The 16,132-nt window shown below is 38.5% G+C and overlaps 1 protein-coding gene across 5 annotated transcripts in view; it reads left to right on the top strand.

The window, feature by feature from the left end:
• The window catches only part of TTC29 (tetratricopeptide repeat domain 29), a 349,015-nt gene that overhangs the window by 58,585 nt on the left and 274,298 nt on the right, over positions 1 to 16,132 (top strand). For all 5 annotated transcript variants that reach the window (XM_077279296.1, XM_077279292.1, XM_077279295.1 and 2 more), the window contains exon 5: positions 15,014 to 15,199. In XM_077279296.1, coding sequence (XP_077135411.1) covers positions 15,014 to 15,199 — 186 coding nt within the window. The remainder of the gene's footprint in view (positions 1 to 15,013; positions 15,200 to 16,132) is intronic.

Here is a 16,132-nt window from a genome sequence, read left to right as displayed (position 1 = left end):
AGAGTCTCTGTTCTCGGTATCACTTAGCAAACTAGCAGTTAGGCCCCCACCATTCAGGATTCCAAAGTCCCATTCTTGGGATTATGAGGGTCCCAGCAGTTAGACCTCCAACGATTAGCAATTTATCAGTTATTTTGTGGATAGGCGATAAGTTGTTATAGTGATACCTAGAGTTGAGTAAATTTGTTCGGATTTGGTTCTGAATACGATCGGCAGTGAATATTGTTTTTGCAATATTTGTCGAACACAGCCGAATCTCATTAGAATCAATTGGAGTAGAAATTACCGAATATGTTCAGAACTGATCAACAAACATACATTCGGCACGGATAGGGTACCAATATGGCACGAATATGGCAAATTCAGATTCGGCAACCGAATCCGAACAAATTCGCTCAACTCTAGTGATAACACATGATATCGATGGTGGGGACTACCTCGTAGGATAGATGTATGAGGCCTGCACGTCTCCTCAGTGCTCTGCTCCCAATCAGTTTTAAAATCAATGAGACTAAATGCTGAGGATTTTTCTTTCACTGCCTTCTAAAAGCATTGATGTCTGTGATCTGTATATGTGCATGATACAGAACTTGTAAAATCCTCAGAAGTATTTTCATTTGATGAATTTGTCTAGGTTCCTCAATATTTTCCAGAAATCACAGTAACTCATTAAAGTTATTTCCTATCTATTATACAAGGAAACCGTGAATGAACCTCCCTGGAAAGCTTTTGTTGTCTAATCTTTAGCAAGGTAGTTAAAATCATATCAGTTTTAGGGAAACTCATACTTGACATAATACTTCATATCTCCTTTAAAAAGGTTAATGACTGTACAATCCCATCTGGCACTTTAGATTTGAAAGATCGCTCACTGGGAGAAATTGTGGAGTAATTAAGTCTCACTCGATAAACACTGCAATTCCTGGCAGAGATTTCAAGGAGACATTCATTTTCTAAATTGGAAGATTTCAGGGTTTCTTTTTAAGGGTGAAAAAAAAAATCACTAGAGCATATACAATATACAAGATTAAATGATATACCAGATTACGAATGACGCAAAACCGCGTACTGTCTTATGTGTGCGTGCATAGCTATTGGAATTGGAAATCTATCCTGTTCATCTTGACCTCATGAGTGCGACTACATTTTACTTTATTTCGCAATCTCTTTACTCGTATAAGGGAAATTTGATTTTTTTCTTTTTTTTCTGCATTATGTACGTAATTTGAAGAATTGAACAAGTTGGTTTTTCCATTGTTCCTCTTCATTTCTTGTTCAGTTGAATATAATCTACTGTTCATTGAAAGCCAGAGCATCTTACACTGTTTCTATGGGTCTTCACCAATGGTGTACTAGAAAAGTTCATTAATACTAAACTATGAACAGTGTTAAATGACCGTAGACCAGCAACATGCCCACCAGTCACCATTGGTTTAATTGTCTGTTCATACATTCTGACCCGACTTTAGATGTGCACTGAACAATCTTTAATACTATATGTAATACAATCGGTTTTATTACATTTTCCAAATTTACTTCTATTTCCCATAAAATAACAATTTAGAAATGTTTTCATAGTAATCTTCGATGTGCTGTTCCTCTGAAGAGTCTAAAGGCACATTAGATGGCTGTCTGACGATTGATGTTTCAGTCTGTCGTTCTGCCGATGGCCATCTCGGCTGGCTGTCCCATACACAGGAACGCTCGTTCAGTCGCGCACTCCTGTGTTCTCTTTGAGAACAGACATTTTTGTTGGTGGCTTATCTACAGGAAAAGAAAGTGATCAGCAGTCTGAATCTGAAATTGGACATGCCCGATCGACGTCTCCCCCGACAATCAGTTGGTTGGTGCTTCCATATACATTACAGTGTTGGACGAATGCTTCTGCCAATCGTTTCTCTAACAGCCTTATTGGCTGGCTCTCCCATATACAGGAGCACTTGTTTTGCTGAGCACTCCTGTATCCTATATGAGAACAGACGTCCCTACCAGTAGGTTATCTTCCGGAAAATAAAGTGATCAACATCTCCCCGACAATCAGTTGGCCAGCGCCCCCATACATATTAATGTCAGCTGAACCTGCAAGTATCTGCGTTTGAGGCCAACATTAATTTGATGTGTATGCATGGCTTTAGTCTGACAGCTTATGGTCTCTGCCCCTACATTATGCTGCTCTCAGATTAGTCAAAACCTCCCAAAAGTGAACATTAGACCAAGATATCAAAAACCACGGTTAAATAGTTTATTAAATAAATTTAAAATAAAAAAAATGGAGAAACTGACAAAATAAACCACAATACATATCACTTTGCATAAAAAACATCATATAGCGTACAGATAAAAAAAGCATACTGGATAATAATCCCCAATGAGACAGACCTACAGGTATATACATATATCATAAGTGGTCTGAAAAGGACCAAGTAAGGTGCAAGAGAAAAAGTCTCTGAACAAACATTAATACCAGTGAAAAGATGATCCGTGGTTCCCCTGGACTCCAGCTCCAACGTACATTTCGCCTCCGTGGCTTTTTCAAGGACTCCTCCAAGCCACGGAGGCGAAACGTACGTTGGAGCCGGAGTCCAGGGGAACCACGGATCATCTTTTCACTGGTATTAATGTTTGTTCAGAGACTTTTTCTCTTGCACCTTACTTGGTCCTTTTCAGACCGCTTATGATATATGTATATACCTGTAGGTCTGTCTCATTGGGGATTATTATCCAGTATGCTTTTTTGATCTGTACCCTATATGATGTTTTTTATGCAAAGTGATATGTATTGTGGTTTATTTTGTCAATTTCTCCATTTTTTAATTTTAAAATATATTTAATAAACTATTTAACAGTGGTTTTTGATATCTTGGTCTAATGTCCACTTTTGGGAGGTTTTGATATAGCTGTGGGACATTATGTGAGTTTTCTCTCACTGAGTTGTGTATTGCTCTCAGATTAGGTAGCAAAAACTTGGCGATAGATTCCCTTTAAGGACATTTTGCTTAGTTTACGGAGGAATGCTTATGAAAAAGAGTCCAAAATTTGGCGTTCTACATATTAGTACTGATTAGTAATGAGCGCACCAAGTATTGCTGGTGCTAGAGTGACATGTTTGAGTCCCCTCGGCCACATGTTTCACGACTGTTAGACAGCCACTAAACATACGGGGATTGCCTGACATACACGGGAAATCCCTGCATATTTAGTGGCTGTCTAACAGCCGCGAAACGTGTCTGCGGGGGACTCGAAGGTGTCACTCGAGCACCCTCGATACTCGATGCAGAATGTGTCACTCGAGCACCCGCGATACTCGGCGCATACCCAAACACCCTAGGCAAACTAGAGTATCGAGACCTTGCGCTCAGCACTAGTACTGATTTATCTCTACTTTTGTGCTATTTCAATCAAAGCAATTAGATTGCAACCAAGCATATTCACATGAAATGTGAAAGTATTGGTAAAATAAGAGTTATGTTTCAAAATAGACAGTGTCCATCGTACAAAACCTTAATATACTGTGAATGAAAATCCCAGTTACCCTTTAAACCCCCAGGACACAATAAGTGTATTTATTTTACACGTGTGTTAAAAGAAAATGGAGCTTTCCTTTCTTGTGACATTGCTAGAGTGGGTCATCCTTTGTCCTAAGACTTTGTGCCTCTGTGGTTATCTGCGCAGCCCTCATTGTTATTCATAGGCAGGATTGTCACTTGGAGGTCACATAAGTTCATTCAATCAAAGCTTAGCCTGTAACAATAATCAGCCTTGGGTCACTTTCCCCTCTTGAGTCCTCTCTGGGTGCAGTACCTGGAGTGCTTTGCATAATATCATAGAATACCTTTTTCATTTGTGCTACATGTGATGGTTCCTGTTAAAATGCTTCTCGCTTTTCCTTTACAGTGCTTTGTCCTCAGGCATGCTTAGCATTATGCTTAGCATTAGCGCGTCGTATCTAAATAATCTGTTTTCATGTAAATGTTCTTATTAATCCTTAATTTGTATATAAATCAGTAATTCTGATATGATTCTTTTCAAATAAAGAAAACCCCGATACAATAGAATTTCCATAGGTAAATATATTTTGCTATTATGATTTTTGTTCTGCTTGATGATGAAACCTGTTATGATACTATTTCACGCCATGTTGTATTAGTGCATCAAGGGTCCTAGAAAGTTGAGTTACCTGGACATGCTATTACATGAACGTGTTCACGCAGGTGCTTCCGCGTAAGTATGCCAGAAAGTTAAAATCAAAAACTTGTATGTCAAATGAAAGTCCTTATGTAGTGCAAAAAACTTATTTAAAAGAAACCCCCAAGAAATAAAAGTATTTAAAAATTAAAAGGAATGACATCAAACACTTTTTTTATGTAGTAAAATACATTTTTTTTACCAAAAAGTAAAGTCAGCTATGTAACGCCTACATATTTTGACCATCTAAAGCCTCTTATTTATGATGAGAAACTGATAATGAGAAAAAAATGCAGAGGAAAAAACATACAGTACACACAGCCTACAATGTAGATACAACGTGTAACGTGTTAATGAAACTTTTAAAAAGTTATTTGGTCCACAAAGCAAGATGACAAATCTTAAATGTTGTATGGTCCTAAAACCCCCAAATTTCTCTCTCCAGAAGTAGAGACGGATTCATGTATCATTTGGTCTATACTGAAGGGGTTAATTGTTTTCAATTTTCTTCTTCCCATTGGTTTGCTGTAGCTACAAATAATATAGTCAGTGTTACTCATCCTCCCCAAGTCCAGTGCCGGCTCTTCATCGCTGTTTTGGTATTTGTTGACTGGCTGCAATGGAGCAATCACCACTGCATTGAGAATGACCGCTGCAGCTAGTCACTGGGCTCATATAAAGGACACAAGCCTCTGAGCCTACTAAGTGGCTGCGGTTGTTACGTGCGCTGTAATCATGACAGCACGGCTACAGCCTCTAAGCAAAGCCTGGAGCAATGGCGGAGAGGCATCGCTGGACCAGAGGAGGGTGAGTAACACTGAGTTTATTATTTTTACCTAGTGCAATCCTTTGGGTAGAAGAAAGTTGAAAACAGAAAACCCCTTTAATGCTAGAAATTTGGTTTCCAAAAAAGAACCATGTGTGTAGATTGCAAAATAAGAGGAGCAGCACAAGCACAACTGGGCTGATCTTGAATGTATTTACAGTATACCAGATTGGGACTTGAAAGTCATAATGAAAAGTAAGACAACATCTTCCATCATCTGTCATGTTCACTTATACCAAAAGAAAGAGCTCTAAAGAAGAAGAGAAGCCCTATATTTATAGAGAAAAACACTTTATGGCCATTTAAAACATCCCTCCACTTTCACAAGAAAACTATGACAGTGCAGCGCTGTGAGAATAATCATTTATTTATATTACTTTATTATATGACTTTGGTGATAATCAGCAGCGCTGAGCGTCCGTTTTTTGTGCTGTGGGCTGACTAAACTGAGCAGGGTCGTTGCTGGTCACTCTTTGCTACCATCTTCAGTGTGGGAGCGAGCAATGTAAAATCCTATATCACTTACTCCAGTACTAAAGGTACCTTCACACGAAGCGACGCTGCAGTGATAGCGACAACGATGCCGATCGCTGCAGCGTCGCTGTTTGATCGCTGGAGAGCTGTCACACAGACCGCTCTCCAGCGACCAACGATGCCGAGGTCCCCGGGTAACCAGGGTAAACATCGGGTTACTAAGCGCAGGGCCGCGCTTAGTAACCCGATGTTTACCCTGGTTACCAGCGTAAAAGTAAAAAAAACAAACAGCACATACTTACATGCGTCCCCCAGCGTCTGCTTCCTGACACTGACTGAGCTCCGGCCCTAACAGCACAGCGGTGACGTCACCGCTGTGCTTTCACTTTCACTTTAGGGCCGGCGCTCAGTAAGTGTCAGGAAGCAGACGCTGGGGGACGCATGTAAGTATGTGCTGTTTGTTTTTTTTACTTTTACGCTGGTAACCAGGGTAAACATCGGGTTACTAAGCACGGCCCTGCGCTTGGTAACCCGATGTTTACCCTGGTTACCAGTGTAAAACATCGCTGGTATCGTTGCTTTTGCTTTCAAACACAACGATACACAGCGATCTGACGACCAAATAAAGTTCTGGACTTTATTCAGCGACCAGCGATATCACAGCAGGATCCTGATCGCTGCTGCGTGTCAAACGAAACGATATCGCTAGCGAGGACGCTGCAACGTCACGGATCGCTAGCGATGTCGTTTCGTGTGAAGGTACCTTAAGGACTTTACCCTAGCAGCAGGGTGACACTGTATGGTTTAGGCAAATAGTGGCCTTAGAGTCTCCCGGCTATAGTGGTCTGTTGAGAAGTTAGCGACATTTAGGTGGTAAAAATACACATTTTCATTTCTGTCATACTTAGTTCCTGTAAAGCACCTGAAGGGTTAATAAACTACTCAGCAGCAGTTTTCAGTATGTCAGGGGGTGCCGTTTTTAAAATGGTATAACTTTTGGGGGTTTCCCGATACATGGAACCCCGAAAGTCACTTCAAACATGGACCCTAAAAAAATAACTTTTGTAAATTTCCTTGAAAAAATGAAAAATTACTGCTACATTTTTAAACCTCCTAAAATGCTAACAAAATAAAATAACATTTTACAAATGGTGCTGATATAAAGCTGGCATGAGGGAAATGTTATTAATTAATGTTTTTGTGTGGTATGACTATCTGGATTAAAGGGATAGTCATTCAAAGTTTGAAATGTGCTCCTTTTTTAACACTTTTCTCAAATTTCTGATATTTTTTATAAATAAACACAAAACATATTGACCTAAATTTACCATTATCATAAAGTATAATGTGTCACGAAAAAACAGTATCTAAATCACTGGGATTTGTTGAAGCGTTCCAGAGTTATTACCACATAAAGTGACACTGGTCAGATTTCAAAAATTTGGCTGTCACTATGGGGTTAAACTCCTTACAACAGGCATCAGATGTTGGGACTAGGTATGATATAGCTGCACTGAAGTTCCTTCCATTGTAACAATTATACGGCCGCTGGCATCACAACACCACTTGCAGCTCATCAGAAGCTATCAAACTTACAGAAACCTCATGGGAATCCCTAAGGACGCAGTTATGGCACGTTTTGATCTATTGTGTTACACAGATCAGCGTTATGGCTACTGTTATAAATGGAAGCCACATGCCAGTGTGAACAGAGCCTACTGTAAGCGTATGATGATTGAACTTACATTCCAGTTGTGTATAAAATGTACTTGATTTGGTGTCTGATATTTGCCATGCCTTAAATACAGCTCGTCACAATGGATTTCACCACATTTTTTTAGCTCTGAAACTTCAACAAATGTATTGTATTGCTATCTGTAATCACTCATATTGTTCATCCCGTTTTTACTTATTTGGAGATTCCTGTTTTTCAGAATTACATTTGCCAGGGGGTATATGCACATTGGCATCTATGTCCATATCTGACATCTGCTCCATTTGGCTTAAAGCACTGCTCATTAGCCTTGATACTTAACAGATAATCTGTTTAATTTCTTTTCATTGAAAAGCAATGACAGAGCAAACTGGAATAAAATTGCCGCCTTGGGTAAACATAGGTGCAAGGTGATAGGACCTGATCCCTTGGCCTTTTTTATCCTACAAAATTAGGAAATGAAGGCAGCACTTGAAAACAATATATAACCTTCTTTATTCACCTATACTAATTCCAACAGAGGAAAAATGCTTGTCGCTCATCGTGTTCATCTTCAGGTAAGGTATTGCTGTCACCGGATAGTCATCGATGTAGAAACTCACCAATATAGAAGTTTTATATTCCGTTTGTGTTCATTTTGTAAGTAAAATAATGGTAGAAATCCAGTTTGTTATAAAGTTCTCCTGTGTGGCATGAGGTATGGCATAGAATCAGAGAAAGTTGGAAGATGTCACAGCATATATCGGGAATACTGCTCCTCTGGTCAGGCTTAAATAGTAGCGTAATGAAGTTAGAGATGATAGTGACCTAACATCTGGCCTGATTCCGTGAGCCAAGAATCCAGGGCAAACAATGTTTACAGCTTCATTTAATGGACAAATTGGAGCCCTGTTGATCTCCCTGCAGATGTCTCCTGACTTTCATGTCTTCTTAAAAGCTGAGATGAGTGCTTTGAGATGAGGATTGTGCCCAATAGGACACATTTTGTTTTTTGCTCACAGCTGTATATATGAGTCCCCTCTAATATCAGCTGTTGAGCTCAAAACACTCCATAAGTATAGATTGTGCACAGATCTTATTATAGTCTACACATTAGCTTATCTTTCATCTATATCTTTAATCTAGAGATATTACGGATCAGTCATTTTCAGCTCTGTCGCAAATATTGTCCCATACAAATTCGCAGAAAATGATATGCATATATTCAGTTGAATTAGTTTCAACCCTAATTAAAAAATGTTGGGGCTCCTGTATAAAATGTACAGAAAACAAGAATGCAATGTTTTAGAAATCTCCTATAGCCATATTTTATCCACAATTGAACACAGATCAGGTGAAAGTTCCACAAAGTTAGGACATGTCTAAGTCTACCTTTGTGTAGCACCCTTCTTCTTTTTAGAACAGTCTTTAAATGTCTGGGAAGTGAGGAGACCAAATGCTGTAGTTTTTGGAGAAGAATATTGTTCCATTCTTGTCTGATGTAGGATTCTAGCTGCTCTGCAATCCTGGATCTTTGCTGCAATTTTGTTTTCAGAATGCACCAAATGTTTTCTACTGATTAACTGGCCGCTTGCAGCCCAGACCTTTTATCACCTGATTTTTTTTCAGTGAAGCCAGACCGTTGTGATGGGTGCAGCACGTGGTTTAGCGTTGTCTTTCTGAAATATGCAAGAAACGTCTGGATGGGCTCATATGTTCTAGAACTCTATATAATTCTCAGCATTAATAGAGCCTTTCAATAATATGTAAGCTACCCATGCCATAGGCACTAATAGGCAACCCCATACTATCAGAGAGGTAGGCTGCTGAACTCTGCCGTGATAACAACCTTGGTGGCCGATCTCCACTTGAGTCTGCAGGAACAGGCGTTTCTGGTTCCAATAAACAATTTCACATGTTGATTCATCTGACCGCATCGTGTTTAGATATATGGCTTCTGCTTTACATGATAGAGCTTCAACTTGAATTTGTGGATTGCATGACAAACTGCGTTCACAGACAATGATTTTTGGAAGTATTCCTGAGCCCATGTAGTGATTTCCATGACTGAGTTATTCCTGTTTTTAATGCAATGCTATTTGAGGGCCAGTAAATAAGAACCATCCAATATTGACCATCGGCCTTGTTCCTTTTGCAATTTTTAGATGCAGTTCACAGATTGATTAGCTTCTAACCATCTTTGCTTCTGAGAGACCCTACCTCTCTAATAGGTTCTTTTTATACAGTCATGTGACTTCATTATTAATTTACCCTCTAGCTGTTTTTCATTAGTACCACTTACTTCTCCAGCCTTTTTTTTAAACCCTGTCGAAACTTTTTTTTTTTTTTTTTTAGCTTTTTTGCTATTATTAATTTCTGAATTTATGTTTTGAAAGGAAATGGAAAAATATTTACATTTTGTATTTTCATATGTATTCTGTGTTCTATTTTGAAAAAACGTGGCTACATGAGATTTCCAATCATTGAATTCTTATTTTCTTTACATTTTACAGTGACACAACGTTTGTAGAATTTGTGTTTTATATTCTGTAGATCTGCAGTAACATATGCAGTTAGGTCCTGAAATATTTGGACAGTGACCGAATCTTTGTGATTTGGGCTCTGCATGACATCATTTATGATTTACAATGGAACATCTGAGATACAATTGAGATGTAGACTTTTTTTTTTTTATTAAATTGTTGAACAAAAATATCCTGTGAAACATTTAGGAATTGCACCCATATTTCTACAAAGCCTCCTCATTTCAAGGGCTCAACAGTAATTGGACAAATTAACTTTACCATAAATAAAATGTTCATAGTTAAAACTTTGTACCAAATCCTTTGCAGACAATGGCTGCCTGAAGTCATGGACATCACCAAACTGGGTTTCCTCGTCTGTGATGCTCTTCCAAGCCTTCATTGCAGCTGACTTCAGTTGTTGCTTGTTTGTGGGACTTTCTGCCTTAAATTTTATCTTCATCATGTGAAATGCTGCTCGACGGGGTTCAGATCTGGTGATTGACTCCCCCATTACAGAATATTCTACTTCTTTTCCTTAAAAAACTCATGGGCTGCTTTTGCAGTGTGTTTTGGGTCATTGCTGTTTGTCTCTCCAGCTTTCTTATTTGAGTATATTTTTTGACATTTTTATTGCAGATTTTATACATATATTTTTTAATGTTAATTCCTAGTATAGACAGTGCAGGAAATATTCAGCTAAATTATAAGCCACAAGTGTGAACATTTTAACTATAGTCCAATAAACACCTGTATTGTGCTTCGAAAATTACATATATTTTTTGCCAGAATTCTCGCTAAAAGTTCAAACCTGCTCTAAAATTTTGCAACTTTTGTAGTGGCATTTTCGCACACTCAACAAAGTGAGAGAAGTTGTGGCGGGATGGGGGGAAGTGCTCATCAAATTTGTGACAAACTATGGCCTTCATTACGCCACAAATCTGGAGTTAGATTTCTGGCATTGCACACTCCTCTTGTCAGATGCTCCTGATTCATTAATCATGAGCGTGCACCTCTTAATGAATCAGAAGCATTACACTCCACCCTGATCCTTTATTAAGACCGGTGTGAAGATTTCCACTCTGGATGAATCGGAGCCATGGAGTTTTAATGTGTTAGGCCAGTGTCACACTTGCGAGTGCAATGTGAGAAACTCGCATCAATTCCTGGCACTCGGGACTCAAGCGTTCAGCTGCATAGAAATACATGCAGCCACATATTGATTGCCGGTATTGATGCCAAAGACTCGCGCGAGTTTCTCGCATCACACTTGCAAGTGTGACCCTGGCCTAACCGTCATTTTTGGAGAACCTGCAGTAGAACGTCTGTTCCTGCCTCGAGCTCCCCTTCATCCCCAAACTGTCCATAGATTTTTATGAGCAGAAACGATCTTCTGCTATTTTAATAATTTGAAAATCTGTATTCACTGAAGAAAGATCTTGCTCATGAATTGAGAGTAAAAGATCAATCCAGCAGGATAAAGAAACATGTTTCTCTGATAAGTTTCTTCTCTTCACTTGTACTGTTGATTTCTGAAAAAAATAAATACAAATAAAAAGACTGTTACTCTAGGTTAGTACAGCTGACTTAAAAGTACAAGGAAAGGAAGTTAGAAAAATAGTTCTGGATGCAGATTATAGAATTGATTTTGAGACATATGTATAAAATCTTACATTGGAAAATTGTTGCTAAAAATGTAAACCACTTTTGCAATACCTTGTATGACACCAGAGCTGATAAGTGATCGTAAATGGATGCCTAAACATGGGTCACTTATGACTCTGCAATAGGATCCTACAACCTCATAAAGACACGTTCTGTTGGCAATAAAATTGTATAACCAGGGGCATGAAAAAGAGCACAGCAGCTGCTTGCTGTCAGATAAATGGCATACAAAATTACCGATTCCCCGGGGTATGGATGTGATTAAAACTGCCTGGCCTGTGTGAAAGTTCCTCTATGTAGGAATGGCCAGTGTAGCGCCAATCAATGAGTAAATTAATAAATGTCTTTGCTCCATCTTGTGTGTTTGACTTTCTGCATGTGTTTGGATTGTGGGAGTCCCAACCATGCAGATTCTTACTAAGACGTGGGAGTCTTCATAGATACTTAGCTATGTAAGGCTATGTTCACATGTTTCGTTTGTGCAACTTTTTCTTAATACAAATTTTTGTTGCAAATTTTCAGCTGCATTTTACAGTACCAGCAAAGTCTGAGATTTCAGAAATCTCATGCCCACAGCTTGTTTTTTTTTTTGTCCTCAGCATTTTGTGCACAGAAAGGAGCATGTCACTTCTTTCAGCGAGGTTTCAACATTTTTCACCCAAACCAATGGGTGGTGCAAAAAACACTGGAAACAACGCAGGTATCAGTTTTTGCTGCATTTTTTCTGCCAAAACCTGATGAAGTAGAATCAGAGGCTTTGTTGTTTTTTTTTGCAATAAACTTTATCAGCACAAGACATAAATGTATCCTGACAAAAACGCTGTAAAAAAACGCAGCAAAAACACAACAAAAACTAAGCAAAATTTGCTTTATTGAGGCAAGTTTCTTACTGCCAAGAAAGCAGGTTTTGCCTTAGAAAAAAATGCATCAAAAACGCAACGTGTGAACATACTGTAGCCTTAGATGTTATAAGGTCTTGTACACATTTTAACTTTCTATACTTTTTTAAAGCCCTGAAAAATTATGGAAACATTATTGATTCTATTTTTTGTAATATAGTACTGGCATAAATAATATGCTATGTTAATTTCTTTGACATGTGTCTGTATTTTTTTTTAATGATAACACATTTTTACCAAAAATGTTTAATAGGGGGATGTATCGTCTGTGAACTGTAGCTCTAGGCAAAGATAATCTAGGTGGAGTTTAAGGCTATGTGCACACGTCCGGAAAGTATGCAGAAATTTTCTGAGAAAATCCTGAGGTTTTCCACAGGAATTCTGCATGCGTTTTTGTCGCGTATTTTGCGTGTATTTTGCTCGTTTTTTTGTGCGTATTTTTCGCGTTTTTTCCGGAGGTTGCCAAAGCAATAATATAGTGGGAAATCTGCTTAAAATCCGCAAAAATAATGAACATGCTGCGTATTTTTCCACATGCGTTTTTTTTGCGGAAAAAACGCAACATGTGCACAAAAATTGCGGAAACCATTAAAAATGATGGGATGCTTAATGAAAAGCGGAAAGCCGCCGAAAAAACGCAAAAAATCCGTGAATAATCCGGAACATGTGCACATAACCTTAGGCCTCACACACAGCGTTTTTGCAGCGTGTTCTCTAAGCTGCGATTTACAGTACCAGTAAAAGCTATGAGATTTCACAAATCTCTTGCACACACTTTTTTTTCCTAACTGAATTTGAGAACTTCAACATTTTTTAATTCTGTATTATGTCAATTTGTTCAACATTTTTTCACCCATAGAAAGCAATGAGAAAGTGCGAAAAAACAGTGTAAAAAATGCAGCAAACAGGTTTTTGCTACATTTTTACAGCGTTTTTTGCTGCATTTTTGGTGAATAAAACGAACTTTTTTCAATATTTACTGTGGATAAAACACACATGTAATCCACACCTATAGATGCTGCAAAAAAGCAGCAATTCTGCATTATGATATGAAAATGGGTGTAAAGCGCTATCTGTAGATCTGAAGCCTCTGTCACTCCCGCTCTATTCCTCGTCCAGCACCGCCTCCTGCTGTTTGACTGATAGCTCCTTTGCCTGCAGTCTCATTCCATAGAGGCTGGAGGAGGCAGTGTTGGGTGAGGAATAGAGTCTGAGTGACAGAGCTTTCAGATCAACAATAGCTCTTCAGCTATATTCGCATATTAACTCAAACGTTGTTTTCTCAGTAATGGAGGAACGGACTGGCCATGTAAAGGTATTGCAGGACTTGTCTTTAAAAAAGCTAGATGTATATATAGATAGTTTGGGGAGTCGAAAGGACATGAAAGGAAAATATTTTCATAAATATTTAAGAGTTATAAAAACTAAACAAGTTATCCCTTATCTACTAAGTAGTGACAACATGATAATCACTTTGTATGTGTCTGCTGAAACCTTCAGTGAGGGAGACTCTAGAACTTGAGAACATTACCTCGAATGAAGCAGAGGTGCATATGCTTGAACTCTGCTCCATTCATTGCCTGTGGTACTGCTGAGTACAGCACTCCGCTATTTTTTAGAGTCTTATAGACAATCAATCTTCCAGAGAGCAAGTATATTCACCTCCACTCCATTCATTGTCTACGAGACTGCTGAGTACAGCTCCCAGCTATTTCCAGCAGAGGTTAAACATGCACACCTCCTCTACATTCAAGATGGGGCCACAGAACGCCGTTGTCAGAGTTCCATAGCTCCGATCTCTGGATCACTTGGGGTTCCAGTGGTCAGACCGCTAGTGACCATTTCCAGAATTATACCAAAAACTGTCATCAGCAGTTTTTTAACACAAACATTGAGCTCTAATTTGTAACAGCTACATCCTGATCTAAAGAGGTGACATGTAAGCTTCATCTAATCCTATTTTTAAGCTAAATCCAATTCATATTGCAGGCTTAAATAAGCTGTCTTAAAATATTCTGAGCATAAATCAATATTAAAATAACAATGTCAGTGGTCCCAGCAAGATAATTTTTAGAACTATTAGGGTGCCTGAATACAGTGGATTCGATGTGGACTTTCCACAGCATACCTGCAGCATTTTCGTGGATTTTGTTGAAAATTTCACCCAATACATTGCAAATTCTCAATCAGTTCCACACAAAGACCCCAATTTATCAAAGTGTCAGATTATTGAACACTTGCAAATGCCTTTTGTCATTTTCATGTCAGTTTCGGCTAGCTTGGCCAAAGTGGGTGGAGCATTGACAGAGCATTGCCAAACCCTTCCCAATAATTTTATCAAAAGTTGAGGCATAACCTACATCATAAATGTTACTCCAATTCCTGACTGGAGTAACGTTTTTGATGAGGCATCCAGAGACGCACGCCATTGATGAGAGGCGCCTAATTCATACACAATGTGTAGATGAGATTTTTAAAATCCCCTTTTCTCAGCAGGTGCTGTAATATGCTGACAATAAATGGTAATATCTACATTGGAAGGGTAAATGCACAGTTTGTGGATTTGGTTTGGATATCCTTGCGGATTTAAATGGAGAAAATCCGCTCCAAATCCACAGAGTGCATGTACCCTTATTGTCACTTTATTGTTATCTGTTAATTAAAGACTCGGTTTTACAAATAGACAGCTGTGTCCTCGGACGCACTACTTCTAATGTGTAAAATACATGCTTATTTTTGTCTTTTATAGGCTACTATGAAGAGGTTTACATTAATCAGTTGGCTCTGGCCCAGTATTTCAAGACGCTGGATGACCATTGGCTTTCAAACCATTTTTATGAATATTGTTTCGAGACATCTAAAAAAATTAAAATTGATGGAGGGAGAAAAGAAGCTGAGGCCCATGCAAACCTTGCCATAGTAGCTGAAGAACATGGTAAGAAAATTAATTAAAAACATTCTCTAAAAAAAATAGATGCTGTCCCTGGCAATCTATGGAAAACACTACAGGAATTAAAAGAGATGAAGGACATAGTAATAAAAATGTCTGATAAAGGAGGAATGGTGGTGGTCTTAAATTCCACAGACTACTGTCTTAAAATTATGGAATTACTTTCTGATACATCTATATACGAGAAGCTCAAAACAAATCCTTCAATTCAATTTAAGGATCAGGTTGACAAAGTTATTGAGGAGGGCTATAGTCTTGGCGTGCTTACAAAAAAACAAGTTGAATATCTAGTGGTAAAAAATCCTGTTTGCCCTATCCTTCATGGACTTCCAAAAGTTCACAAAAACTATGCCATTCCTCCCATGAGGCCGATAGTATCTGGTATTGGCTCGGCTAATGAGCATTTATGCGAGTGGGTAGATTCACTTCTGCAGCCTCTTGTGTGCAGAATCCCCGGATACATCAGAGACCCTAAGGAGGTGTTGAAAGTTTTTTCGGACAAAGTGTGGCTCTCTAATTATTCCTGGTTGTGCTGTGATGTTATTTCATTATACACATGCATTCCACATGATTTAGCTATGCGTGCCCTTCAGTTTCACCTAGACAAATTCAGTAATTATTCGGTGGATTTAAAAAACTTTATTTTACAGGCTACTTTTTTTCTAATGACGCACAATTTATTTTTTTTTGATGGTCAATTTTTTTTACAGAAATCTGGTGTGGCCATGGGTGCCAAATTCTCACCTTCTTTGGCTAACCTTGTAATGGCATTTTGGGAATATGAATTTATATTTTCTGTATCTAATCCATTTCTTTCCTGTTTAGTATGGTATGGCAGATATATCGATGATTTGCTCATAATTTGGGGTACCGATGTATCTGCCATACCAGAATTTATGAATTATCTCAACTCTAATC

This window comes from Ranitomeya variabilis, chromosome 1, assembly GCF_051348905.1.
Source record: "Ranitomeya variabilis isolate aRanVar5 chromosome 1, aRanVar5.hap1, whole genome shotgun sequence".
Taxonomy (NCBI): Eukaryota; Metazoa; Chordata; class Amphibia; order Anura; family Dendrobatidae; genus Ranitomeya; species Ranitomeya variabilis.
The sequence above is the reverse complement of the archived record's forward strand: the minus strand, read 5'-3'. Positions and strand labels throughout refer to the sequence as shown.